This window comes from Gadus morhua, chromosome 9 (genome assembly GCF_902167405.1).
Source record: "Gadus morhua chromosome 9, gadMor3.0, whole genome shotgun sequence".
Classification (NCBI taxonomy): Eukaryota; Metazoa; Chordata; class Actinopteri; order Gadiformes; family Gadidae; genus Gadus; species Gadus morhua.
In genome coordinates this window covers 19,208,168-19,234,350 of record NC_044056.1, presented here as the reverse complement: position 1 = coordinate 19,234,350, position 26,183 = coordinate 19,208,168, and the positions used below count along the sequence as shown (strand labels likewise).

At 44.7% G+C, this 26,183-nt stretch overlaps 2 protein-coding genes and 1 long non-coding RNA gene across 4 annotated transcripts in view; 1 reads left to right on the top strand and 2 right to left on the bottom strand.

The window, feature by feature from the left end:
- On the bottom strand, positions 1-1,813 carry LOC115550854 (uncharacterized). Its single transcript, XR_003977952.1, has 3 exons — positions 534-1,813; positions 347-448; positions 1-244 (listed from the first exon to the last, which is right to left on the bottom strand). It is a non-coding gene; the product is annotated as an uncharacterized LOC115550854 (long non-coding RNA).
- LOC115550851 (transcription initiation factor TFIID subunit 4) overlaps positions 1-16,282 on the bottom strand; it is a 29,495-nt gene extending 13,213 nt beyond the window's left edge. Inside the window, exons 1-14 of the mRNA XM_030366195.1 lie at positions 15,071-16,282; positions 14,499-14,665; positions 13,636-13,725; positions 12,955-13,152; positions 10,343-10,465; positions 10,130-10,219; positions 8,211-8,390; positions 7,663-7,738; positions 7,442-7,544; positions 7,092-7,261; positions 6,538-6,668; positions 6,218-6,343; positions 5,861-5,917; positions 2,029-2,151 (exon numbers count right to left, since the gene is read on the bottom strand). Of these exons, the coding sequence (XP_030222055.1) occupies positions 2,029-2,151; positions 5,861-5,917; positions 6,218-6,343; positions 6,538-6,668; positions 7,092-7,261; positions 7,442-7,544; positions 7,663-7,738; positions 8,211-8,390; positions 10,130-10,219; positions 10,343-10,465; positions 12,955-13,152; positions 13,636-13,725; positions 14,499-14,665; positions 15,071-16,247 (2,811 nt within the window). The 5' untranslated portion in view covers positions 16,248-16,282. The remainder of the gene's footprint in view (positions 1-2,028; positions 2,152-5,860; positions 5,918-6,217; positions 6,344-6,537; positions 6,669-7,091; positions 7,262-7,441; positions 7,545-7,662; positions 7,739-8,210; positions 8,391-10,129; positions 10,220-10,342; positions 10,466-12,954; positions 13,153-13,635; positions 13,726-14,498; positions 14,666-15,070) is intronic.
- Positions 16,283-16,964: 682 nt separating this feature from the next.
- lsm14aa (LSM14A mRNA processing body assembly factor a) lies at positions 16,965-25,223 on the top strand. Of its 2 annotated transcripts, none has more exons than XM_030365082.1 (9): positions 16,965-17,273; positions 17,948-18,108; positions 18,453-18,612; positions 18,764-19,111; positions 19,591-19,773; positions 21,322-21,496; positions 21,787-21,825; positions 22,235-22,481; positions 22,679-25,223. In XM_030365082.1, exons 1-9 carry the CDS (start codon positions 17,153-17,155, stop codon positions 22,697-22,699), a joined length of 1,455 nt encoding a protein of 484 aa, XP_030220942.1. In that variant the 5' UTR covers positions 16,965-17,152; the 3' UTR covers positions 22,700-25,223. The 2 variants fall into 2 exon arrangements, with proteins under 2 accessions (XP_030220942.1, XP_030220941.1); XM_030365081.1 differs by having other exon boundaries at positions 22,676-25,223.
- Positions 25,224-26,183: the final 960 nt, after the last annotated feature.

The window sequence follows — 26,183 nt, the reverse complement described above, 5'->3', positions numbered from 1 at the left end:
ATTAAAAAAATGTTTTATACATATGCCTACTACATGTAATTGGATATTATTCATTTTCCCTTTTGGAAATTACCCGAAGAAACCGTTGCCTGACACCTGATGCTCTCCTGGTGGTGCTCTGTTTTGAGATGCCTTTCTATGTAGTCTTTGCGGTATGTGACCGCAGCAACCTCCACAAATGCCCTCTTATTTGCACCTTTCTTGGGTGCAGGCTTGTGCTGCCTACAAAGTCTGCAGAACATCCCTTAAATAATATAAAATACCATTAATATAATTTGCTAAATTAAACATGTACAATTGTGTAAAAAGAAAAATAGATCAATAAATAAATCAATATGCTGAGTACCATGCTGGTTATGGTATAGCCATGGTTTAAACCGGGGCATGGTTAACCATTCTGGATTGAATCCATTGTCCCCGTGTCCTCCAGTTTTCTTCCTTGCCACCTCTACCAGGAACAGAAGGATCGAAATTACTTTCCCCACACTTATTTTTTTAAGGTTAAAATCTACACCAATCTGTTTCCACCTCACCTGATGTTTCAGCAACATTTTGTCTGCTGTCCTCCTGGCCTATATTAATCAGTATCTCTCCTGAACAGCCCGGCCCCTGAGAAGCACTGGGTTGTTCAGCACTGTTTGAAGCCTAGGAACATCGAAATAAATGTATCATATATTTAATAAACATTTACTAGCCACAGCCATTTGACTGTTCAACTTAATTTCAGACTAAGCTAACTACCTCCTCAAGCTGCTCCGTCTCGTCTGGACGAGGCCTTTTTTGGCGCAGAAAAAACTTTTCAATACTCATTTGGATTAAAGCAACAAACATTCAGAGTCAGAATAAAATAATATTAAGAATAGAATGTAATAAAAATAAACTTTTTGATATGGGCAACGTATAGGCCTATCTAATCTATAACCGCATTTCATCTTAATCGCAGTGTTTGCTGCGTTACCAACGACGTTGTCTATGATGACGGGTGCGGGATGTTCAATATCAATAACGGTGAGATCATAAAGCTAATATTACCTTTTCTGAGTTAACAAAAAATTTGGGCAGGCGTGTTAGACCACAGTATATCATACTAACCTTTGGTAAACTGCAAATGTCGCCGACCGTCTTCTCTGTGCCAAATATATTTTTCCATTGACCTCAAGCATTGCGCGTGGACAGGAGGAGTGGGCGAATCAGCCGTCAGTGTGTTTGCATGTAACTCCGCGTTTACATGCGGACACATCTGATCCGCATAGAAGTGGAAGAACAGCTCAATCGGAATAGAAAAGTATCATATATATATGCCTCAATCGGAATACGATTATCTGTTCGGAATAGAATTCTATGTGGAATAGAAGAGGTGGTTTAGTCCGCTATAAACACTTATTCCGATTAGTTTGGGGTTTAACTTAGAGCAGCTGCAGTAGTTCGCAAATGGTCCACCCGTCTGTACTTTAATGCACACCGAACTTACCGCTGTCAAGGTAAGTGGATTTATTGCCTGATTCACGTCTTTGTTATTATCACTACGTAGTAGTTACAGTAGTCCGGTAACTTATCAACCCCAGTGTGTCCGTTTTCTAAGCGACGGGTGACATCGGTTGCTTCATGTGTTCCCCGTATCGTCGCTCTCGGTCCGTCTCTCGTGTGTGTGTGTGTGTGTGTGTGTGTGTGTGTGTGTGTGTGTGTGTGTGTGTGTGTGTGTGTGTGTGTGTACGAGAATGACAGGGAGAACGAGTGCTATGCGGAGATGAATGAAAGGAAAGATTTTTATGTTTCCATCGCGTTATAAAAAAAAAAAGACAGAATCAATTCGTGGCGCTCGATGTTGATTCTGTGGCGCCGCACCACACAATGGTCTATATATGGGAAACACTGGTGTGAGTGTGTGACTCAGTTAGTGAGCGATTGTGTGAGTGTGTTAGTGAGTGTGCGAGTGAGTGTGCGAATGAGTGTGAGTGTGTGACGGAGTGTGTGACGGAGTGTGTGACACAGTGTTTGAGGCAGTGTGTGACGCAGTGTGTCCTGTACCTCCGCCCCGGCGTTGGAGGACCCTGGTGAGTCCATCTTGCGTCTCTTTCGGGGCCCGATGGCGGCCAGGGCGGTGAGATTGGCGTCTCGCTGGCGGATCTGAGCCTGCTCCTGCTGCTGCATCTTTGGGCCGGATGGGAAACAACCACAGGTTGACGTCACAAAGGTCAAACGCAGATCTCAGCATCTTTTCATGCATTTGTTTATTTTTTACAGTACTTGCTCAGAGAAATTGTGCAATTCGAGTACAAAAGAGCATCAACATTTGGTATTTGGGTCTTCAAAGTGAAATAATAAACTCTTGTTATAGTTGGGACGCCTTTGATACCACGTCGTCTCTCGTCTGTCCCCTGCCCTGTCTGGTTCTACTGACAGCCCTGATGTTTCATACGACCCCCTCTCCCCCCCCGATCCCCTGCAGTGCAATGGAAGAGCGGTGTAGGGAGATGTAATTGGCATGGCAACATCCACCCTTCCATAAGGTAGCCAAGTACCATTCAAACGTGGTCAAGCATAAAAACTAGGGATGTACCAAGTTTTCGGCCACCGAAACAGAAATTTGTGTTGACGCAAACAAAAAGCGCGGCCAGCACACGCTTGTCTGGATAAGCGCCAATATGTCTGCGGTGTGGACGTTTTTCAATGTTTCTGAGAAAGACCCACATATAGCGATTTGCAAAAATTGCAATGCCTTGATTTTAATGAAGTAAGTACACAGTCATAGCCATAAATGCAATGGTACTAGGGTTGTATTATCGAGTATAAACGGTATCAACTTTGAAACTACGTCAACCGCAATCTTCTCCGTCAACTCTCCTCTCACACTCGGTGACAGCGTGCCAATTCTCGGTGACAGCGTCTTATAACGTTCTATATATAATAGTATGATATAATTTTATTTATACCACGGTCTGCGGGAATACTCGATTCTGATTGGCTGCAGGGTGTGCATTAACTCCTGATATACGGACACCTGGACAAGTAGTTCCGTCAAATTGTCTGTTTACCGTTTTCAATTAATGCGCTAGCTGGCGTATCGTCTCTACATTTACATTTAGGGCATTTAGCAGACGCTTTTATATTATATTTTATATCGTTGTCGGTACAGAAAGGATGTTCATAGAACCAAGTGCAAGTACCACAATCGCTAGGCTAATCAATTCCCTGTGTTACAGCCATGATAGCAGCTACTGCAGTTGCTACACAGTTAAGTACTACAATACAATACAATAGAGTGTACAATGGTGGCCAGAAGGGGGAGGGTGGCTATGCAGTGTCGAGGTGGACTCTGAACAGGTGAGTCTTGAGTCTTTTTCGGAAGATAGTGAGCGACTCTGCGGTCCTGAGAGCGGCAGCGAGCTCGTTCCACCACTGAGGTCCCAAAACCGAGAAAAGTTGTGACTTTGCTGAACGGCCTTTGCTAGCTCTTACTGATGGCGGTTCCAGACGTCCAGCTGAGGTAGTTGAGCGGAGGGATCGAGCTGGGGTGTGTGGCTTTAGCAATGCTTGGAGGTAGGCAGGGGCAGTTCCATCGACTGCCTTGTATGCCAGTACCATCGTCTTAAATTTGATGCGAGCTACTACATGGAGCCAGTGGAGGTCCCGGAAGAGGGGGGTCACATGGGAGTACTTCGGTAGGTTGAACACGAGGCGCGCTGCCGCATTCTGGATGCGCTGCAAAGGTTTAATCACAGAGGCAGGTAGTCCAGCCAGGAGTGAGTTGCAGTAGTCGAGGCGGGAGATGACCAGTGATTGCACTAGAAGCTGAGCTGCTTCCCTTGTGAGGAAGGGCCGGATTCTGCAGATGTTGTAAAGTGCAAATCTGAAGGATCGGGCGACCGCAGTGATGTTTGCAGTGCAGGATAATTGATTGTCCAATACCACACCGAGGTTTCTAGCAGTTGGAGAGGGAGATACAGTGATGTTCTCGACGGTGACCAGTAAGTCCATGTGTGGGCAATCTTTCCCTGGGATTAAAATTAGTAACCATAGCAACCGTTCCTAATTACTGGTAATTACTGATAATGGACACTTCGTCGGGCATTATCCCTTACATATAATATCACGGCCAAAAGCTCTGTGCGCCTCCGGATGGCCATAGCGCGGGGAGCTCTCTTAGGGATTGGGCTTCGCGGGATTTGTTTACCGGCGTTGCTATGGTTAACGGTCTTGCTTGTTCCAACGCTTTATTAGGTAGCCTATTAGGTTTGTATATTTTTTTTCAAAAATAAAACAGTGCAAAGACAAACTGCCTGGTTTCGGCCAAGAATTTTCATTTCGGTGCATCCCTAATAAAAACTCAATATCATGTACAATTGCCCTCCTCCCCCCACTTGTGCAGACAGGATCTTGGTGCTGGACAGCCGAATCGATGATCGGACAAAGGTCTACTGCCAGGGGCCATCTCAGTCGAACACATACAACGCATAGTATGTTAAACTGGGTGTGTCTGTGTGCTCTCTACTATCCCAGTCTGTCAACCATCGTTGACTGCGTTACACACAAGACCACAGAATCCTTGCTATATGGTCTTACATCAGGATCAATACCAGCAGGCTTATCCTTTGTGTTTGCTCCAAACATACACCGCCAGTCTCCGTGCTTGGTACGTAGACCATATACATACGAGTCCTTAATAAAAAGCACTCTATTCCGATGGACCTCACTGCAGACAAGAGTCTGATAAGATAAGGCAGATATCACTGGGGACCAAAGGTTGAATGCTGATTTAAGCAGACTTGAGCCAGGGGCTCCTGTCTCTCCCTGTCTGGGATGAAATGATCCAGCCTGGGGTGGCAGGAGGCCATGCCCAGCAACGCCACTCTGCCGTGGAGAACTCAACCCACTAGGCTGGACTAGGTAACACTAAGGCTGGAATCATGGTAGACTTATCAAACCTTTCAATAATAAAAGCATTGGGTCATCCTATCATGTGCTCTCTCTTGACCAGGCAAACAGGTGAAAACAGCCCTAACATTTAGGAATGTGATTAATAAAATGTAAAATGACTGCATGCGCTGCTCCATCTCAAGGGGCCGACGCGGCCCGCGGCGTGGCCTGTTGTGGAAGCTGCTCTGGAGGAACAGGCCGGGAGAAGAGAAGGGAGCGGAGGGCCCTTGTTTGTGTGGTGGGGCGGCGCTGGAGGGGGCTCCTGGGGGAAGGATCCAGGGGAGAGAACTGGCAGGCCGCTGTTATCCACATCTTCCCGATGGTAAAGTTAGGATGGTCTGCACCGTGCAATATGAGGTATTTCTTTTGTTTTGTGTTCCCCCCTCCGGTAGTGTCGCTGCTCTTGGTTTCCAGGTGACATTAACGTGTCTGGACTGGACTCCTCACCCCGTCGGCCCCTGGGGCCCGGCAGAAGGACTTATGGGTAATGGCCCTTGACCTCTGGGCTCCCCAGGGCCAGCCTGAAGTAGTTCTGTCGAGAAAAACCCTGACTGTCCTGCCCCCCTGAACCCCATCCCCTCTACGTATGAAGATGTGTGTGTGTGTGTGAGTGAATGAGTCTCTGTGTGATGGGAGATTGTACTGGACAGTCCAATTTATGACAGGGGGAAACAATCAATTATTTTCCCCATTGTCTGGTGTCCTGGGATTGGTTGGCGAGTGATTCTGTTCAGGAAGCATCTGAATTTGTATTCCACTGCCCCTGGTGGGACTTGAGAATTGGGACGACCCACCACGGCCTGTGGTTCCCACCACGATGGAACAACAGGCAGAGCAACGCACTGCAGACGCCAGCGGCCCACTGGGTTCAAACAGAGGTACTGTGAGCCTTGGACGCTCAAAAATCACATGAACACACACACACACACGCTCAACCGCTTACCTCTTTAGCCTTAGCCTTGAGCCGGGCCTGTTCCGGGTCTTCCTGCCGGGCACGACTCTGGGTGGAGGAAAGAAACACGATGTTACAAAGAGTAGCTCCTCCACCCCCCCTGGAGGAACCTGAGGGAGCTACATCCCAACCTCTTCCTAAAGACACACCTGATCCGTCCAGATCCTTCCCACACAGGCAATGCATCAATTAAGTGTTTGAAAGTTTGAAACGGTTACTTCTGCCATACCCACGCGTCAAGGAGTCAACGGACGGCTGGTCACGCCTCCTATTTTGTGCATACCAATTGTAATCTAAGAAACTTCTCAAAAGTAGAGCAAACCACTCGATTTCAGTGTTTCCAAGTACCTTGGCTGCTTTGAGTAGAATCTCCCTCTCCTGGTCGTCCTTCCTCTGCTTCTCCATGCGCTCCAGCTGCTCGAAGAAGCGCAGCTGAGCGCGCACGTCTGAGGACTGCTCCGCCCACTCCTCGTCCTGGAACAGAAAGAGAACGTCACCAAAGATTAAAAAGGAGACCCAGATACCCTGACCCCGCCTTTGATTCAGTGTTATTCTGGGGTCCGGTCGGCCGGTGCCGCTGTGAACGCAGCTTTAATTCAGCATTGATAAGCAGAGCACAGATGCGTCGCATCAACGCTTAAATCAGCAGATAAGAGTCGTCGACATACCTTCCCGCCTTCACCGCGGTGCTGAGCCACCGCCGACACCTTCTCCAGCAAGGAGCGCAATCGCGACTGGGTGGCATGGGAAATGTAGTTCACCACCTCGGCCGGGACCTCGGTCACACCCAACTTCTTGGCTGAGGACAGAGACAGGCACGTTGAAGACAAAGAAACATTATAAAAGACATCTTATCCCAGGGAATTTCCTTGGAAAAAGCACAACTAAAACAAATTCAGTTGTAAAATTTTGACAAAAAACAGGACAACTCTCCATTCCCTATTGCTCATCTCCATCTCGACCACTGACTTTTCCGATTAGTGGTAACTTTAATTTATGTTGTAGAGCAGTTGTACATATACATAGATTTTTACGTGGTTCCCTTCTCCAGTATGATTTGCACTGCTCTGTTTACCGGTTGTGCCGCTGTAACACCTGAACTACACCCTCCTGGGATGAACCCTGTTAACTGTGGCGGAGGCCGAGACACCCTAACTACACCCTCCTGGGATGAACCCTGTTAAACTGTGGCGGTGGCCGTGCCCCCCCGACCCCCCCACACCTGTGTCGAGGATGCGACGGTGCAGCAGGCCGGTGGGCAGGAAGGCCTCGTCCTTGCAGGAGCGGATCTTGGTGCCCACCAGCTCCGAGCTGGTTGCTAGGATACGTGCGTTCTCCTCGTTGAGATTGACCCCGGCCATGGACGCCACGTCGTTGATGTCGTCGTCGTCTCTGCGCGCAGAGAGGGAGGGGTGTTAGAGGGAACGTACATACAGGTGGACAGAAGAGATCACTTCACATCCTATGGGATGTCCTATGGCTAGAGGTCGCTCTCTAGTGGTTGTTTTGTTGAACTGCATCCCAGTGAACTCCAACAGAAAAATAAAAAAAGCCAATCATAGATTAACTCACCTGAAACCGCCCCCTGGGTCACTCAGCTTCTTCTGATTGGCTTGCACTGCCAAGTTAGCAGGACTTTTACCTGCTATGATAGGAGGTCCCCTCACAACTGCACCTGAACAACACATACAAGCAAATCAACAATCACAACAAGAAATTTCCCAGATATATATATGTGTGTGTGTGTGTGTGTGTGTGTGTGTGTGTGTGTGTGTGTGTGTGTGTGCGCGCACCTGGGGTTCTGAGGGTCTGGGTGATGACCATGGGCATGCGGGTCTGGACTGCCGGGAGCGCTTGTCTCCTGACACCCTATGAGGGCAGAGGATAGAGGTCACATGACAGGATCCACACCATGACTTTACAACAAGAGAGCTACGTTGCCACAGACACTTTTATACTGTGGTTCAACAAAACTTTAAATCAAATGCCTTTTACTCACAGAGGCATAGTAGATTACCATTTACTATTAGTATTAACCCGACCCTTATATTTAAAGCACTCACAGGGCGTTACTATGTTTAAGATCAGTCATTTTTACGGATTAGGCAGAATGCTCAAGGATGCCTCAGAGTAGACTTGAACCAGCACCTTTTTCCTGAAGACCGACCCCCCCCTAACACCTAGACCATCCTGCCAATGGCTTCAGGTTTCAGAGCTTTGGATCGATGCCATCCATGGATCCCACATCCCCCACTACACTGAACTCAGTCCCGCAGTAATAACCCATCCCTCGTTCCCGGGTTCAAACCCCTACGCCCCGCGTCACGGCGATCGAGGGTACCATGGCGGTGTTGTTTACGAGCGGCGTGGGCGTCCTGACGGGGGTCATGACGGGGCTGTTGGGGAGCCGGGCTCTGATGGTGGAGGTGGCGGCCGGGGACACTTGGGTGGGGGCGTTGCCGGAGGCCATTAGAGACTGTTGGTTGTTGAGCAGGGACTGGCGCAGCGCGGGAAGGCTTTTCTGTGGACACCCCCAAGAAACATAATGGGTTAATGTACATCCACCGGTAAAGAACAGTGGCATCAGAGCACGGCTACAAAACAGTTCTGTGTTTACGACGTGTTATAATACTGTTACAAATACACAGGTCTGAGCCCAAATCTGGAATTTGCTTGAAATAAGGATTGTTTTGGTGTTGTTGGAGCAGAGTCAAAGTGATACAGTTATTTTCCAGATAATCTGTAGATAATGGCATGAAAGAAAAAGTATGTATATCCATAACTGGATATTATGACCACAAACAGTAGCCGACTTGTCCAGGTCCCACAACCTTTACAAAACATTTAAAATAGATTGGCTGGCTTACTAGACCTTCTTAACACAGGCATCATTGTAGGATAACCTTAAATTACTACAGTAACTGTCTTGTTACTGCTGTGAAATGATGAAGTGGAAGTGTATTGTTGGTCTACTCTTGTGGGGAGTAGACTAAACTGGTGGAGATCAGCCTACTGCCCTGGTATACAACAGTAGCAGACCCATAATAAGTGTTATGAGTGAAACTTTTAACAAACAGCTAAAAGTTTTGCTGTGTGCATTCAAAGTCTCCTTCTTGGTTGTTTCAACACATTCAGGAGCATGGTTGTCCTTGACAAATAATGTATGACCAATTTCCTTGCATAGATTTTGGTGACCAGGAAATGTATTTATTACCAACCAATCAAATGGAAAAATAGGATTAGCCAGCTCAACTCTGTAGATTTCCATTAGGTAAATTATCATTTCTTCCCATTTTTTAAACTACTCTTACAGTTTGATAAGGCACAAATTAAATGACTGCAACATAACTCAAGCTGGCATTCAGGAATGATAAGCATTGCATATGGAACAAGCTGTTCTTTCTAAAACAAAATAAAAAGTTTGCACAATAATTATACATTATGCATATAGAGTATACCAAGTATATAGACTATATAAACACTAAAAGACAATAGTTGTAATGCATTCATTGTGTCTACACTTGATAGGTAAATATTTATAGTTCTCTTTTATCACAGACACATATTGGTAGATGTTATTTTCTTAACCTTCACACGTTTCGACAGATATACTTCAGTCTTTATCAGATGGTCGCGGATATCTTCTGATGAAGACGGAAGAATATCCGTCGAAATATGTCTGCTAATATATGTGTCTGTGATAAAAGAAAACTATATTTACTAGAGCTGTCAGTTAAACGCGTTATTAACGGCGTTAACGCAAACCAAATTTAACGGCGTTAAATTATTTATCGCGCGATTAACGCAATTATTTTATATAAAAAAAAAAAACTTTTTTTTTTTTTTTTTCTTTGGCTCAAAACAAAGAAGCAGTAGCCTGACTGCTATGTTCAAATGACATTTGTTCAAAGCAGTCGTTTAATTGCACTATAGGCTCTTTTTTTGTATCGTCCTGTTTTGATCAGTGTTTATGCCAATGTTGTTATCAATAAAAAATCATTTGCACAAGGCAAGCCGATGCACTTCACCATGTTGATAAGAGAATTAAAACGAGAAGAATTATGGGACAAAAAAATCAAGGGATATTTAGCATAGAAAAATAATTTGCGATTAATCGCGATTAATTAGAGTTAACTATGACATTAATGCAATTAATCACGATTAAATATTTTAATCGCTTGACAGCTCTAATATTTACTGAAAGACACTGTATGTAATTTATGGTTGCGCTATTTCTTCCTTCAGTCTTTGTGGGAGTACCTTGAGGAAGGGGATGAGGTAGGGTTGAGGTGAGGACTTGAGTTCAGCCTGCAGGCGGCTGGTGAACTCCTCAGGCTCAATCTTCGCATCCTGGGGAACAAAGAGGAGACCGTTTAACAGGAACAACCAAACGGAAGGCACTGACTTCACAATAAAAGCCTCAGTCCGTTGAATACTAATGGTATGGGTCAAAGGGTAATGCTCCGGCCTTACGAGTAGATCCTGCACCAGGGTCTTCACATTCTTGGAGGTATCCGGGGAGGGGGAATTATGGGATGCCAGCTTGATCAGTGTCGCCAGGAAGTTTTTACATTTCTTCACGTTTTCCTGCATCTCCTGTAATTGGGAAATATGTACATCAGAGTGCATCAGGTAATTCCACATTTTACTTTCCAGCACCAAGGCGCAGTTCATTCTCATTTGAAGATATGTGTCGAGGCCTGAAATACAGGATACATATTTGAGGCACGAGTGTACCTTACAGAGAATAGATCATCAACATTGTTGAACTATGGTTGACACGGTGGGTAACGTAATTATAAATTGTACCGAATGCTGTATGCATTAGATGCTACTTTTTATAAATAGTCACACAAGTCATGAGCGTACAGACCCTTCCTTATTCTGTGAAACACTTGTGAGTACAATTTCAATACCTCAAAAGGAAATTAGTTAGAAATTCTTGGTTTTAACTAGGGATGGGCGTGAGGAATCGATTACTCGAGTACTCCTCGTTACCAATGAACTCGGTTGGTGGACAGGCAACGGGCGATCGCGTCGAATGACGTAGGAAAGTTCTTGAACATTCGCAAATTTTCATGCTCGTTCATATGGAGCCAGTTTCCTGCCATAATTCAAACCTGAAAAAAAAAGTTTCGAAGGCTTGTAAGTCTGGGTTTGAAAACTCAACACCTTGTAAAAAAGGTTTTGCAACACTGAAAAAAGAGATTATAACCTGAAAAAAATTCAAACATCTGTAAACATGATCTTGTGTTCTATTTTATCTTCTTCATCATTTTCACTAACACATTTTCAAAGTTCAAACAATTTCAACAGCGCATTTGCAGAGTTTCAAACTGTTCTAACAGTGTATTTCATTGTTCCCGGTTTTGAAACCTTGTAAATGGGATTCTGCAAACAGGTGTTCAAAAAGGTTGTATATTTAGTTTTAAAAACTTGTAAAGGTGTACATTTACGCCATTGCAACGTATTTTTTCAGAACTGACTTTTCAGAGATTTGACCACACAGGCGCAAGCTTTGAGTCAAGTGAATATTGGCAGTGTTCTGTCGCGCATATGTTTTGAAACTCCTGACAGTCAAGTCTGAAGAAAAAAAAAACGTTCCTAGGGGCGGGACCATTTAGCTTTAAACCTATTGGTTGCTCTCGGCTGACGTACATTCCAATCACATTCTTGTCATCGGCAGAGCACTGTCAATCACGCACAGCCCGGTGAACGGCACGTGTACATCCTTCGTCCCTCCCTTATCCCCATGCGGGTGTTGGCGGATGGGAGAGTCTGGGCGTTGGCCTGCGATGGCATGATAGTTGTCTGACCCCTTGGAATGTACGTCAGTACATTCCAATCACATTCTTTTCATCGGCAGAGCACTGTCAATCACGCACAGCCCGGTGAACGGCACATGTGATTGGAATGTACGTCAGCCGAGAGCAACCAATAGGTTTAGAGCTAAATGGTCCCGCCCCAAGGAACGTTTTTTTTTTTCTTCAGATTTGACTGTCAGGAGTTTCAAAACGAGTGCGCGACAGAACACTGCCAATATTCACATGACTCAAAGCTTGCGCCTGTGTCGTCAAATCTCTGAAAAGTCAGTGCTGAAAAGTCAGTTCTGAAAAAATACGTTGCAATGGCGTAAACGTACACCTTTACAAGTTTTTAAAACTAAATATTCAACCTTTCAAAACTTATATCTCAATGTATGAACACCTGTTTGCAGAATCCCATTTACAAGGTTTCAAAACCGGGAAACAATGAAATACACTGTTAGAACAGTCCCAGATTTGAAACTCTGCAAATGCGCTGGTGAAATTGTTTGAACTTTGAAAATGTGTTGGTGAAAATGACGAAGATAAAATAGAACCCAAAATCATGTTTACAGATGTTTGAAATTTTTGTTTGAATTTTTTTCAGATTATAATCGCTTTTTTTAGTGATGCTTTATACAAGGTGTTGAGTTTTCAAACCCAGACTTACATCCTTTGAAAATCCTTGTACAATTTTAACGTGACAGCGCCATATACTTTTCTCATTTCCATATTACTTCATATGTAGTGAAACCATATACCATTATAGGTAGAGCGAGTAGGACAACTTTTCTAAAGCAAGGATTAAAAGTGGGTTGGAAATTCATGCATACCATGGTCTTACGTGCCATTCATTTTAATCATGACAATTAATTTGCAGTTATGCTGATTAACTTGACTTGACAGTTTTTGTTTCCTCAATGCTGTTGTTCGCATGACAAAGAGAATTCATGTAGAGAATTTGGCTTGCTTTGTTTAGGTTTGCAATTTTCGTTGCGGTGAAACAAGGGCCATGTGCATCCTCCATAACCAGGGTCAAGCCCAAATAATGACCACGCTCAAATTCATAAACAAGGCACGTTGTTAACATTGAAACATACAAAATAGTTATGTTTATGAAGATAAATTCCTAAACTGTATCAGATAGGATGATGCTGTGTGGGTTTTGATTCGGAGTTGGGACGTCTGGAGTGGGAAGTTTGGATAAATTAAAAGCAGACTCCCGACCAATAACAACTAACGGAACACGGCGAGAGTCGCGGTCGGTGGGAGGGTACGTACTTGTGACACTATGGCTGTGCGGGGCTGTGCGGGGGAGACGCCCGTCCCTGGCGTCCCACCGGCCATGGCGAGGCCGGGCTGGACCCCCACAGGCTTGGCCAGCGCATGCCCCCCCGCGGTGATCACCGTCCCGGGCTTGGGGGGAGGGTTGCTCATCTTCCCCGAGACGCCGGCTCCAGCGGGCGCCACTGTGATGGCCTGGTGGGAGATTGGACAATGACACGATGACGTCATGGGTGGAACTAGATCCACAGTTTGATGCTAGCAGGCACAGCTCTTAGCACAGTGGCTCACAGGGAAGAAGAGTTGTGTGGGAAGAAGCAGAGATGTGCAGTGACTCTAAATATCATGCTTGTAAATACTAGTCACAGGAATCTGATCTTATTTTTCAAATAAAATGGTAGTTTGAAGAGAGTTCCAAACGTACATCTAGCGATGCACTTTTCCCAAAAGCCTGAAGTGATGACAACATAAATCCGTAATGGACTTCTAATTAAGTTGTTGAGGGTTATAAAGGTTGTGCATTAAGCATCAGATTACGTTCAATGAAACCCTTGCAATTTCACGTAATTTTAATCTATCGACTACCTCGTATTGCTTCAAGATGTTTTTAAGTCACTTTAACTTGATCTGTTGATAACCGATATGTTGCCAATACAAATGTAGAGGAAGACCACGCACCTGTACAACGGAGGGAGAGGGGGAACCGGCCTGAACCATTCTGGGCTGATTTGGGGAGGCCAGGCGGACAGTCTGGGTTGTACCGGGAAGCTGTAGGAGGAGAGGAGGTTGGTATGAGGACAAAACCACCACCACTTATACAGTCAAGGCCAGAGGTCTTTGGCTTTGTGTGCGCTGTGGGCATTTTCTTGACAGAGATTTGGTTTAATTTCTTTATTGTAAGATTCTCCAATCCTTCTTAACAATATAATAAATGTGTCTATAAACATAATTTTGTTATAATTTTTCAAATCTTCTCAGTGCGTGAATGCATTTAAGAAAATCTTTCATCATATTTATGTTTGAGTCTGTGGTAATAAATATGTTTTATAAGCATTTGTATAAACTCCCCCAAAAAGGTCAGGTTTTGCTCAATGTGATCCGTAAGAATATTGTGATATTTGAGTGTGTCAACATCATGCAGAGTTTTATTCTTTGCCAAAAGACATTTGGGTAAAGGGGACGTTGAAGTGCATAGGCTGCTGCATGTTCTTCTCAACCACGTGCACATTTCTCCCCAGGGTGAAGTTAGATGGCAAGGAATAAAGGAATGCTGGACAAATAGGCAATGTGCGGTTGTTTGCATATAGCCCTTTTTTTCCCATCCTTTTCACCTGTCAGAACTAGAGGGCAGTAGTTTTGTGTGAGACACAGTATGACCAACCTCAAAAAATTTCCTCCTGGCTGGAGGGATATAGCAACCCCACACACACACACACACACACACACACACACACACACACACACACACACACACACACACACACACACACACACACACACACACACACACACACACACACACACACACACACTTTCCTTACCGGACTGGGGGCGCTGACTCGGATGGTGGCGCCGGCTGTTGGGGTGGCAGGCCTGGGGGAGATGTTGGACACCGCCTGGCCCTGTTGGCTCTTTGCCTGGGCCTGGGCCAGAACCTGCTGGGGGACCATCACCAACTGGCCCGTCTCAGTACGCACCAGGACCATGCCTGGGAGGAGAGGGAGAGAGACAAGCTGTTCTGTACCATTCTGTTTGAGGTGACGTTAGCACATCACAACAAAGATGCAATGATTCTGGGAGGAGAGACTATCTAGTCTTAGGTGGGAAAACAGCTAGGTGACAACCATTAACATTTTCTGAATAATCTGTCCCAGAGCTCTGCTCTGATTAAAACAGTGTAACAAATCCTAGAGGGAACATCGGTCTATGTGTCTTAAAGAATCAGTGAATGTTCAATACGAATACGATGCAGTTACAATTTTGGAGATGAGGATTGTGATGTTTCCAGACATCACAATCCTAAAAATCTATCCTAAATAGATAATTGGGTGACCTATATTACCTGCATCAGCAGCAGCACTGATCTACCGGCGGTACACTTCTGTTTCCTTACCTGGAGGTATGGTAAATCCCGGAGGAAGTTGAATGGTAGTCTGCTGTTGAGGTCTGACTGCTATCTGAGGCGCAGCAGTCCTTGTGGTGTTTGCAACCAGACCTGGTCTCTGCTGCTGGATTGACGTTGCCATTACAGGCGTTGTGGGGTGCCTCACTATAGTCACCGCCGGCTGACCAACTCCGTTGACGGCTGGTTTCATACCAGCCGCAAGTGTGACAGTGGTACTTGTCACGGTCTGGCTGATGGGTGAGTTAGCTGCAGGTGGCGGAGTACTGCCGAGAATTACAGAGTTTCCAGAAACAGGTTGATTGGGCACCAACATCTTCGTATGCATGAGAGGGTTGTTGTGATTCATGACCTGAGATGTAGTGACCGTAGAGGAAGCTACACCTTGGGTAATGAGAGGGGAACCCTTAGGGTCTACACCATTCTGGGACAAACTCGACAATGGGCTAGGGTGTCTCGGTAATGTGATTGTAGAAGCCACCGACGACTGTGGTACAGTAAAGTTAGGCTGGGAGGACATGGACACGATAATATTGGAGCTACCAGCACTAACAGTACTTATGACACTGTTGGCTCCGGCTTGTGGAGCGATGGCGGGTGCGTTCACCAACTTCACACCTCCGGTGTTGCCGTTTAAACTTTGTAATCCAGGGGAAGCAGCCCTTAGACCCGCCGTTGTGATGATGTTTGGGTTAGGAGCGGTCACTACCGATGTGCCCGCCGAACCCAGAGCAGTAGCCCTGTTGAAGCTAGCAGCTGCAGACGGAGTCGCCAAAGTTACGGATCCCGGTACATGAGAAATAGTAGAAGATGCCCCAAGTGTTTGTAAATTAGATCCAGCGTTTATAACGCTCCCGGTAGTAACGGAAGAGGTAGTAGATGCGAGTATTTTGTTCGGGAGAGCCTCATTGGCGCTAGGTTCCTGATTTAACCCCGCTTTTGGATGCCCTTGTTGTGGCTGCTCCAGAGACCCCACTTGATCACGCACTTTCCCTGAGAACTGTTTGACAGCGCCCGAAGGTCCCTCTCCTTTATTCTCGGAATACGAAGCAGTAGAAGTCTTTTGATTACCAAGTTGTGATTCCAAAGAGCCAACTAAGTCGCTAACTGCTTTCTCATCTACCTCATTGAAGAGCATGTCCTCCAGTGGGTCGGAGGCTCCCGCCATCTTTGATGCTAGACCGTTGTGCAAATCGTATAGTAGAATGTACGCATGCGCGCAGGAACGGTGTTGTTTTTGGCTATAGAATTACAACAAATAGAATAACCCACATTCTTTTAGCGAAATGGGAAGTCATTCGTTCCTTTTTGTGTATGTTATGACCGTTGTGTGAATGATTTGATTAGATAGGCAAAATATACAGCAAGCTAAATGGAAAAACACGATATAATGCACAAACACGATATAAAAAGAAACATACGATATGATATGAATATAAAAATAAAAATATTTACATATCAAAATAATATAATTCAAATAAACATTTATCAAGGTATTACCCATACTTTTTTTCAATAGGCTCATAGCCAAATACTTATATATATATACTCATTCAAGTCATACCCTAACCCTCTAATTTTTTCTTGAGATTAGCTGTTTCCCTATTCGGATTGTATTGACAAACGTATTGAAACGGCAACTGTAAGAAAAAAAGGGAATTAGGTAAAATAGAGATAAATAATGATTTAATGATTATATTAGATCAACACTTATAATACAGCTACATCATTTCCATTCCTGATATTCAAAAATGTGGCATTCGACAGACGTAGACAAATGTATGATTTGTTTTTGCCCGCAAAAAGTATATGGAGCAGATCACCGTCTTTTCTAGTATGTGTAGCTCTATAATCCGACCGAGAGTGTAAACGCGCGATATTATGATTTCCCATTAACCCCCGCGCTGAGAACGATTTGATGGAAAATGAGGTAGCCATGTTGGAGTGGTAAAATCGGGGCTTGGAGAAGCAGCTATTGGAGAAAGTTGGAGCAATATTTTTAGATTTCTGTTGCGGGGTTTGAGACCGGCGTCGAATTTCTTCTTGAGCGAGACTGTCGGATAAAGCGCCACGATGAGCGGAGGAACGCCTTATCTTGGCAGCAAAATCAGCCTGGTGTCGAAGGCCGAGATCCGCTACGAAGGGATTCTGTACACCATCGATACTGAGAACTCCACAGTCGCACTGGCGAGAGGTAGCTCATGGACTCACGTTGAGATATTCCCTGCTTACGTTAGTCGACTAGCATTGAACACCGCCAATATGTAATCGGCTTTCTAAATACGGCTATGCATCCGTTGTTGTGCCAGACATGCAGGATAAGCTGTCTGGGGCACATAGGGTTAATTTCGCGTCAGTAATAAGTTGGAAGTGACAGGTATTGTAGTTTGCGAACAGCCACGGTTGGTTCATAATCCATGTGTCAATCTACTTTTTTGAAGGGGTTAAAAAAAGAATGCAACTGCTACCCTGCATGTTTATATATGGGTTACAAGCTAAAGTATTTAGCTTTATAATTCTAGGATTATGAACCATTGCTAACCCGAGCCAGCTTGTCTACATAGGCATGGTCACCACGCAGGGGAGTTGGCCGAGCACAGGTGTATTGTTGAAGTTGATCACATTGTTCTCCTTTCGAAACACATTCCCACCACCTTTACCATCTATTATATTGCCTGCGAAGCAGACTATTCTACTACGTGTTAACCAGTTACCCCCTGGTCATAGTTGTTTTTACTAACCTATCTTAGTGATAATATGATAAGACTTAACGAGACATAACTTGGTGGTATGTCCATATCCGGCTAAACATTATTGTGGTTGGTATGACCTAACGTTTCTAAATGTGGTGTTCGTCCTTTTCTATAGTTCGTTCCTTTGGCACGGAAGACCGTCCCACCGATAGGCCTATCCCGCCCCGAGATGAGATCTTTGAGTACATCATCTTCAGAGGCAGTGATATCAAGGACCTCACAGTATGTGAGCCCCCCAAGTCAAGTGCTCCTCCGCAGGACCCAGCCATCGTCCAGGTTTGTAGTTTTATTACCTCAAAGGTGCTGTAGGTAAGATTTAAAACGGCAAACCACCCGTTGGCTATTTGGTAGTGAAATGCGCTGTGAGAATATTATCCGTCTGCCTCTGTATGAATTACGATTCTTTCAATGGTTGGTTTGGGGAATAAATCTTGCCTGTCAAAACTAGGTGTGAGAAATGGAACAATTCTCAATAACAGAGAAATGTGAAGAGGGAGGGGATGTTTTCTCTTTGGTAACTCTTGCCTGCAGCACATTTTAAATCAATTAAATTCAGATAACTCTGAGTCATAAGACATGTTAAGGTTCAGATGGCTAGGTAACTCTGGTTCTCTCTGTAGTCTTCCTTGGGCTCTGCTCCACCGCCTGCTCCAGCCACTGCCTCTGCCCCGTTCCAGTCCGCCGGCTCCTATGGCCTCTTCAACAGGGCCCCCGCGCCTTCCTACAACCAGTTCAGCAGCGGCGCCTTGGTCTCCCCACAGTTCGGCGCTGTTGGCGTCGGTAAGCGTCAGTAGGGCTGTCGTGATGTGTTCTCGAAGCCGACTGCCCACACAGACAACGCCTGTCTCAACCGATATTGGTGCTAAAATCCCTTAATTTGAACAGTATTTTGAGCACCCCCGCTCATGTTTTAGTTCTTGTTCTCCTCCAGGCCGTAGCAGCCCCAATCTGGACCCCCTGAGGAAGAGCCCCACGCTAGAGCAGGCCGTGCAGACCACCTCCTCAGCCCCCACCTCCTCCTCCTCCACTACAGTGCTGCCCGCCCCCGGCCTGGCCCTCAGGAGCCCGGCCCACGGCCGCACGGCGCCCACCATGGCCAACCATGGCACGCAGAAGGCCCCGCACCAGGAACGCCTGGACCCAAGGCGGGGTGAGCCTGTCAGGGGAGTCCGCAGCAGCCAGGGCTGGCCCGCGCCCCACCCCGCCTCAGCAGCGCACAACGCTGCTCTAGATAGAGCTCCCGCCGCAGGGCCGTTCCACTCTTTCTTTAACTCGTCAGGTGAGGCCTCTGCTCGGCGTACACCTGCTCAAACATGAATGCATCACGGCCGCACTCTACATGGTCAGGAAAGGAACCGGATATAAGCTGTCTCAAGGTTCACTTGAAAGGTAAAGAGGCAAGCGTCTGACGGTAGGAGGCTCGGGCCTTGTGGTAGTCCAGTGCAGGGCTTTTCCCAGTGACTATTATCATATTATATATTATATTATTATATATTCTTTTATTTTTTTACCCTGAGCAGAAATCCTTTCACAGGTTGACCATATAGGAGGTTTAACTGCAGGAGATAGTACTCACTATTTAATTTAGTGAAAATCATACCATTGCCATTCTACTTTTGTTTAGTTTTTAAATGAAGCACCTGGAGCTGTGGCTTACTGACCTTACTGAAGCGGATTCAACCAATTCATACAATTGTTTTATAATGCTATCAATTGTAATTTGACATCTCAACGACAATGTTTTTTGCCCTTGCGCAGCAGCTGCAGGGCCCCCACCCAACCGCCGCGGGCGAGGGGGTGGTCACCGGGGTCGGGGGCGCTTCAACGTGCGCCGGGACGGGCCGGTGAAGTTTGAGAAAGACTTTGACTTTGAGAGCGCCAATGCCCAATTCAACAAGGAGGAGATCGACAGAGAGTTCCAGAGCAAGCTCAAGCTGAAAGGTACTACACAGCTGTCACAGGCACTTAAGATATTTGATTCTAAGAATTTGATAGGTGGGGGTCAACTGATGCGATATGCCAGAATGGTAACCCACCAACCTGTCATAAGCCCTAATCTGTCATGCTATTATAAGCACAGATGAATAGCAAATACTTTTCTAATGTATACATTTACATGTCACAATCCATAATGGGATATGGATTTCAGAAGTCTTATTGAGATCAGAAGGCCGGCCCTTCCAAGGCCATAGAAGCTCGATGGGGGGGCTACACAAATCTCTGAGATACAAATTACTCTCACAGTGGTTCTCAAAGGGGTCTGCTTTTGCATGGTTGATCGTAGGGCTGTGCAAGATATATCGAATATATTCGATACATCTCCGAAATAGCTGTGTGCGATACATGAAATTATCATTTCGTAAGTATCAAGTATTTTACGGTCATCTGAGTTCTTTCAAGCGGCAGGCGAGACTTGCGTTGGTTTCGTGTTCAAAACATTCTCCAGTGGCTTTCTCCCTCCCGCAGTAACGCGAGTGAGGGGTAAAGAAAACACTCGCGTCACACATTCACCAACCAATCCCACGCGACATCTAGGTGCGGAAGGGAGGGAACTAATTTTCCAGTTTCTTACGGTTTGCAGCGCAGGCCGGCTCAGTGTAGATGCAGTGTATCCTAACCAATTCAATCGACAATTGAAACATGGAAGCGGACGAACTGCTGGTTCCTAAAATAACTAATAAGGGATCAGTGATCTGGCAGTTTTTTGGATATCGAGAGGAGGATGTGCAGCAAAACACACCAATGCTTGTAACGTCTTGCCTGATCTGATGTCGCCATGGTTACCAGCTGCACGCTCCGTAACAGTTACACACACAATCGGAATACAAGGTGCTCAGTCATCTTATGCTACTTTTCTAGCTTTAAGTTGGCCTCGGAAAACATCGATGTTTTACCCTACTTCAAGCAACCATAAATAGTTAACTGGGACATGTCTGCGTGGTTTGTTGGGGAGAGGAGTTATCTGACCCCGGCAAGGCGCTGGGGGTAGAGGGAAGCACACCTACAATTCCTAAATAAATTCAATGGGCTCAAAAATATCGAACGCATTGTATCAAAATGAGTTTACAATATTTGAGTTTAATTCATTGCAATGGCCTACATATAAAGGAAATACTGCCTAAATTAGTTATATGTGTCAAATATTTTTAGATGATTCAGCCTTAATGCTTATAAGCCTATTAATGTGATTAATCACTAACATGAAAATATAAAATGTTTTGATGGAAACCACCTGGGAAGTTAACCAAGAATGGTATATAGTCTGCAGGGATTGTAGTGAAAACAGTAAAGGTTAAAAGTGCAATTTCATGGGGTCCTTTAAAGGAGATATCAAAATATGTATATATATATTGTATATCGTGAAATGGAGAAAATGTATCGGGGATATTAATTTTGTCCCATATCGCACAGCCCTATCAGCTTGTACATTCCCTTGTGGGATCCCGCTGACCATTAAGAAGTGATTTATGCTACTGTCGTGTCGCCCAGACGATAAGGTCGTCAAGACGGAAAAGGCGGTGAACGGAGAGGAAAAGCCAGACTCTGGTTTGGAGCCCCAAACCACCGAGGGTCCTGCCGAGGAAGAGGGGGATCCCCTGGGACCCAACTGTTACTACGACAAGACCAAGTCTTTCTTCGACAACATCTCCTGTGACGACACCAGGTACACACCACACCAGACATGCAGCCGCCGGTATATTTAGGGCTCCGTTATTGGTGTCGATCTTCTGATCCTTCACATTGTTTTTATAGTTTATGGAGTTGAGCCGTTGGCACTTTGTGGTGAATACCATGTTACATTGTCATGATACTGGTATTACCAGGTGAATTTGCATTGTAGGATGACAAATGGTAGCCGAGCTTCAGGTTCATGTCACAATTAATTGGAACAATTTTGTAAAGTGATTGACTTGTAAATATGTTTCTACTAATATATCTTTATCACTTTTACAGAAAGGCGAACGAGAAATCGGGCATTTCTGTTTTCCCAAGGTACGGTTTCATCCTAGAGCTTTGGTTGTGGCTATTTTATTGTTTTATTGTCACAACAGAAAAGTCCAAATCTAAATTTCTAAGTTCTGATAAATAAAATGTATAAAAATACAAACTTAAGATATGAAACTCAAAGTCCTTTGAACAAAAACACAATAACCAAAATAAAAAAAACAATAAAAAATAATATATTAATAAATCGGCCGATATGATAGTTTGATAGAGGCCTACTATCGGCCGATATGACGGCCCGCCAATATATCAGCCGGGCTTTAGTTATGGCAGCAGTCAACAGATCTTCATCCCTAATCAGCCCGTGCTGGACGGCCGAACTGCTTAGCAATTTCCCAATAGCAGGCTGGTGGTAGCAGGATCACTAAGCCCCCGCTGGATCCCATCTCTCCTGCAGGGAGCGGCGACAGACCTGGGCAGAGGAGAGGCGGATGAACGCAGAGACCTTCGGCATCCCCATGCGGTCGAACCGCGGCCGCGGGGGCTACAGGGGCCGCGGCGGCGGCGGCGGCATGGGGTTCCGCGGGGGCAGGGGTCGCTCGGCCAGCCGGGGGTCTTTCGGACCTCCCCACGGAGGAGGATACAGGGGACTTTACAGAGGCAGCCAGGGGGGACGGGAGTTTGGAGACCTCCCGGAATTCAGGGTAACGTGTTAGCCGTTCTCCTCGACTAGGTATTGTGTCCTGATCTCTGATGAGGGACGGAACTGCATTCAGCCTCGCGAATGAAGTTATCAGTACGCTAAATAAAACGGCAAAAAAGGTCCAGGCTCTTGCCTGCTAAAGCGATGGCCCGATGGCTCTGCATGGTGGTAACCCCCGGTGTGTTTCTGTTCCAGAAGGACAGTAAAGTGGCTGCGTAGCCCCAGAGAGGAAGGATCCGCGCAGAGGTGCAAAGCGCTTCACACTTCGTCACAGAGAAAGAAAAAAAATTAAAAAAAATGGTTTTTGCTTTTTGTAACCTTGATTAAAAGAATGAAGATTGTGTACTAGCTATATATTTGTCACCAGCACTGGGGTAGACTGCTCGAATGAAGCCTTCCTTTCCTTATAGTTCAGACGCCTGTCCATCGGGAAACAAACTGAAGTCCCAATTTCTGCTAATATTAATATTTCCAGGAGACTGAAAAGTTGTGTGTAACTCATATTTCAGAGGGATGTTAGTATTTTTGTTCAGACTTGTACTCCAAACCATTTATTTTATTTTAAAGTAAGATATTCCCCTTTAATGTCACTCCCAAAGTTAACTAAAACTCTGAATTATTTTCTTTTCTCCACTTCATATTTTAACCTGTAGTTAGTACCCCATTAACTACCCTCACTTCCAGTCCTGGTTTTCTTTATTCACCCGATCCTCCAAACGATGCTGCCCATACTGTTTATATACCTTCTTTTAGCTCATGTTCATATTTACTTCTGGTATCAACTACGGGATAGAGCTTCACTACTGGTCGCATTATGGTACAGGAAGGCACTTCCTTTAAGATTTCACAGGCTCTCTGCTGTCTATTTGTTCTTGTTGTGTAACCAACCAGACTCAAGGCCATAAGGGGCCATGTGTCAATGGTCAATCACTACAGCTAAGCCCCGCTGCTAAACATGCGGCCGGGGTGAGATGCAGTAGCTTGTTCTTTTGATAGTTTGGTGTTAAATGGCAAGCTAGAGCAGATCATCTCAATGGGCTCCCCTGCCAAAAAAAGCCAGTTGAAGCTGACTGCACTTTGTGAATGGGGATTTGCGTGTTTTTATTCTTTGTACCATTATTTGTAATTGGAGAGGTCTTACAGGCACAATAAATTGTATAAACTGTTGGGATTTCATTATTCCCTTGTATATCAAACGGCAAACGGAAAGTGCACATAGTAAGGCCCGTTTGCATCTGGATTTAGTACCCTGCACAGTAAACTGCTTTTCCTTTTAGAAAGGACACTTGCTTGACAAAATGGTACTGTGCGGTAGTTGACAGTGGTGAAGTTTACAAAAGCGATGAACAGAACTATATATATATATCAAATAAGCAAGACTATTCTGTATTGATGTAGCAAGTTCATTTTCCTAGCGATGTGGATATTTATTTTGGAAACATTGAGTGCTTTGGCCCCACTGCAAGGATTGATTGCATAAATGTTGACAATGATTCGATTCCCCCCCAGTGTATTAAGTAATTATACCATTAAACAATTTAGTTGTTTCAAAAATGTTAAGTTGTACCACAGCATCTCTATGAGTAAATGATAGGGTTGAAAAGCCCACTGCTTATGCCCTGTTAAGGACTCGCTTTGTAACTACATCTTGATTCTACTCCTCTTGCTTTATTATGAAGATGTCTGCATACATTTTTGCACCAGAAAGGGGAAAATACTTATATTTTCAGGAAAGATGTAAACTTGACATGCAAAGCTACCTTTAAAGCACGTAACTATACTCAGAGATGTGCAAAGCTTTTCTTGATCTGCCTTAAAGCTATACAACAACTCATGATTTTACTTATAGGAACTGAGCAAGATGAACCATTTTTTGTATGATTTATTAAACAACCTTAGTAATTGAAAAGCAGTTTTTACTCGGCCACGATGACTTGATGGCTTATAAAGTACTTATTTATTCTCTGTTAAGGCAGTAAACACTGATTGAATTCCTGTTTTACACATGGAAATTTGGATGATGTCAACATTATGTGATCCAACAATAAAACCCATGTTTAATCATTTCCCATACATCATATTGCTGTGATTAGATGTAGACGCCTTGCCAATTTGTTCGGTGGTCTAACTAAATGCTCAATTGTCCCAAGAATTACCTAGCTGAAGGTTCTTTTCAACTGCTTCAGTGCTGCAACACATTTCAGCAAGAAAGTACACATTTCACACCCTTGGCAGAAAGTGGCCCTTCAATGTTTATTTCTCTATTCATGTGTTGTTGGGATGAAAATGTTTGCAAAAAAATGACATGGGCAAAACCAAAATGTTTTCGACACTAGGCTTGTTGACAAAAGAAGAACTGAAAAAGAAAATGTTTGAGCATTGACTGTTGATGCCATGGCCAAATACAGATGTGTGTGTGTGTGAATGAGTGTGTGAGAGGATGTTGAATGCCTGACTTATAATAAATCACACAAACAGTGCTGTACAATGGGCACCACACTGCATGGTAGTTCTGTTTAATGTGATCAAAAAGGAGAGATTCTGTTGCAATAACTGAATGCTACCATGTGGAGGTTTTTCTCCGACAGGCCACAGCCCTGACTCTGACCCCGATGCCTGCACTGCTCCGTGGGGTGCCAGCAACACCTTTTTGTCCTGAAACCCAGCATGATGTGCTCCTCTGTGGTTTTTGGTGGACCAATGTTTTTATCAAGAGCATACAATAAACAGCAATTCATTACAATGTGGTGTGTTTGCTTTGGTCTTCTGATCCTCATTCAAGGTACCTTTAGGCAAATGTGGGTACAATTAGACTAAGCTGTTTTATTTATATGTTCTACGTAAAAACATTAATCTGCATAAAGTTTGAGATTTAGAATGTCAGATGGCAGTTTAGGCTATGTATAATACTTTACTTTTGTTATGTATATTTAAATTAATATTTTGTATGAACATAAATTATTATATAATAGATATTTAGATTCATTTATACTATCTGGTACCCGTCTTGCTAGTGAAATGAATCGTGGATATATTGAGATTATAGCCGTTTTGACAAAGCAAAGCATTTACAATCGTTTGGGCTGCTGTAGTCATTTGTCCATTCCATTTTGGATTTTGACACAGGCCATCCAGCAAAGGGAGATGGGGACCGGGGCCACCATAGGGGGCCACGCATAAGGGCCACGACCCAACCTAACCCATGGACCTATTACCCACCAACCCCTATGTTATAATTTATCAACCGGCCGCCAGGAGCAGTGCCTTATTCCGCAATCCAGCACTGTTAGTGGCCAAGTCTGGTGTTGCAGTTGATTTGGCGGGCTGTGGACGGGTCCCTCGATTCATAGCGACCCAGAAGCAGATATCTCCTTTCACTCCAATATAAGCGGGGAACAGGAATGTGTCTCCGCAATTTATTTCTGGATATCAATCAAAGTCTCATAATTATCTTTACACTATGTACTAATAAAATGATAGTTTTCTCTTTTCAAAACTCTACCTCAAGCGTTTTATAAGCCGTTTGGATTTATTTTATTGCAGGAGAAGGAGGGGTGGGCAGCTGAAAGGAGTCGTAGCGAAACAAATGTTGTTTTGACCCGGTCTCCGAGAGGGCTCAGTGCAAGGCTCCGTTAACTTCTGACGTCCAAGGTTTTTCCTTTTACTTACGTTTATGGTTTTTAGGCCTGTAGTGACTTTTTTA

Bases quoted from the DNA above. Each gene is read 5' to 3' on its own strand.
- lsm14aa (XM_030365081.1), top strand. From the start codon at position 17,153: ATGAGCGGAGGAACGCCTTATCTTGGCAGCAAAATCAGCCTGGTGTCG. The intron at 18,109-18,452 runs GTTTGTAGTTTT...TTCTCTCTGTAG, and splicing joins AGGACCCAGCCATCGTCCAG to TCTTCCTTGGGCTCTGCTCC. The intron at 21,826-22,234 runs GTACGGTTTCAT...TCTCTCCTGCAG, and splicing joins GGCATTTCTGTTTTCCCAAG to GGAGCGGCGACAGACCTGGG.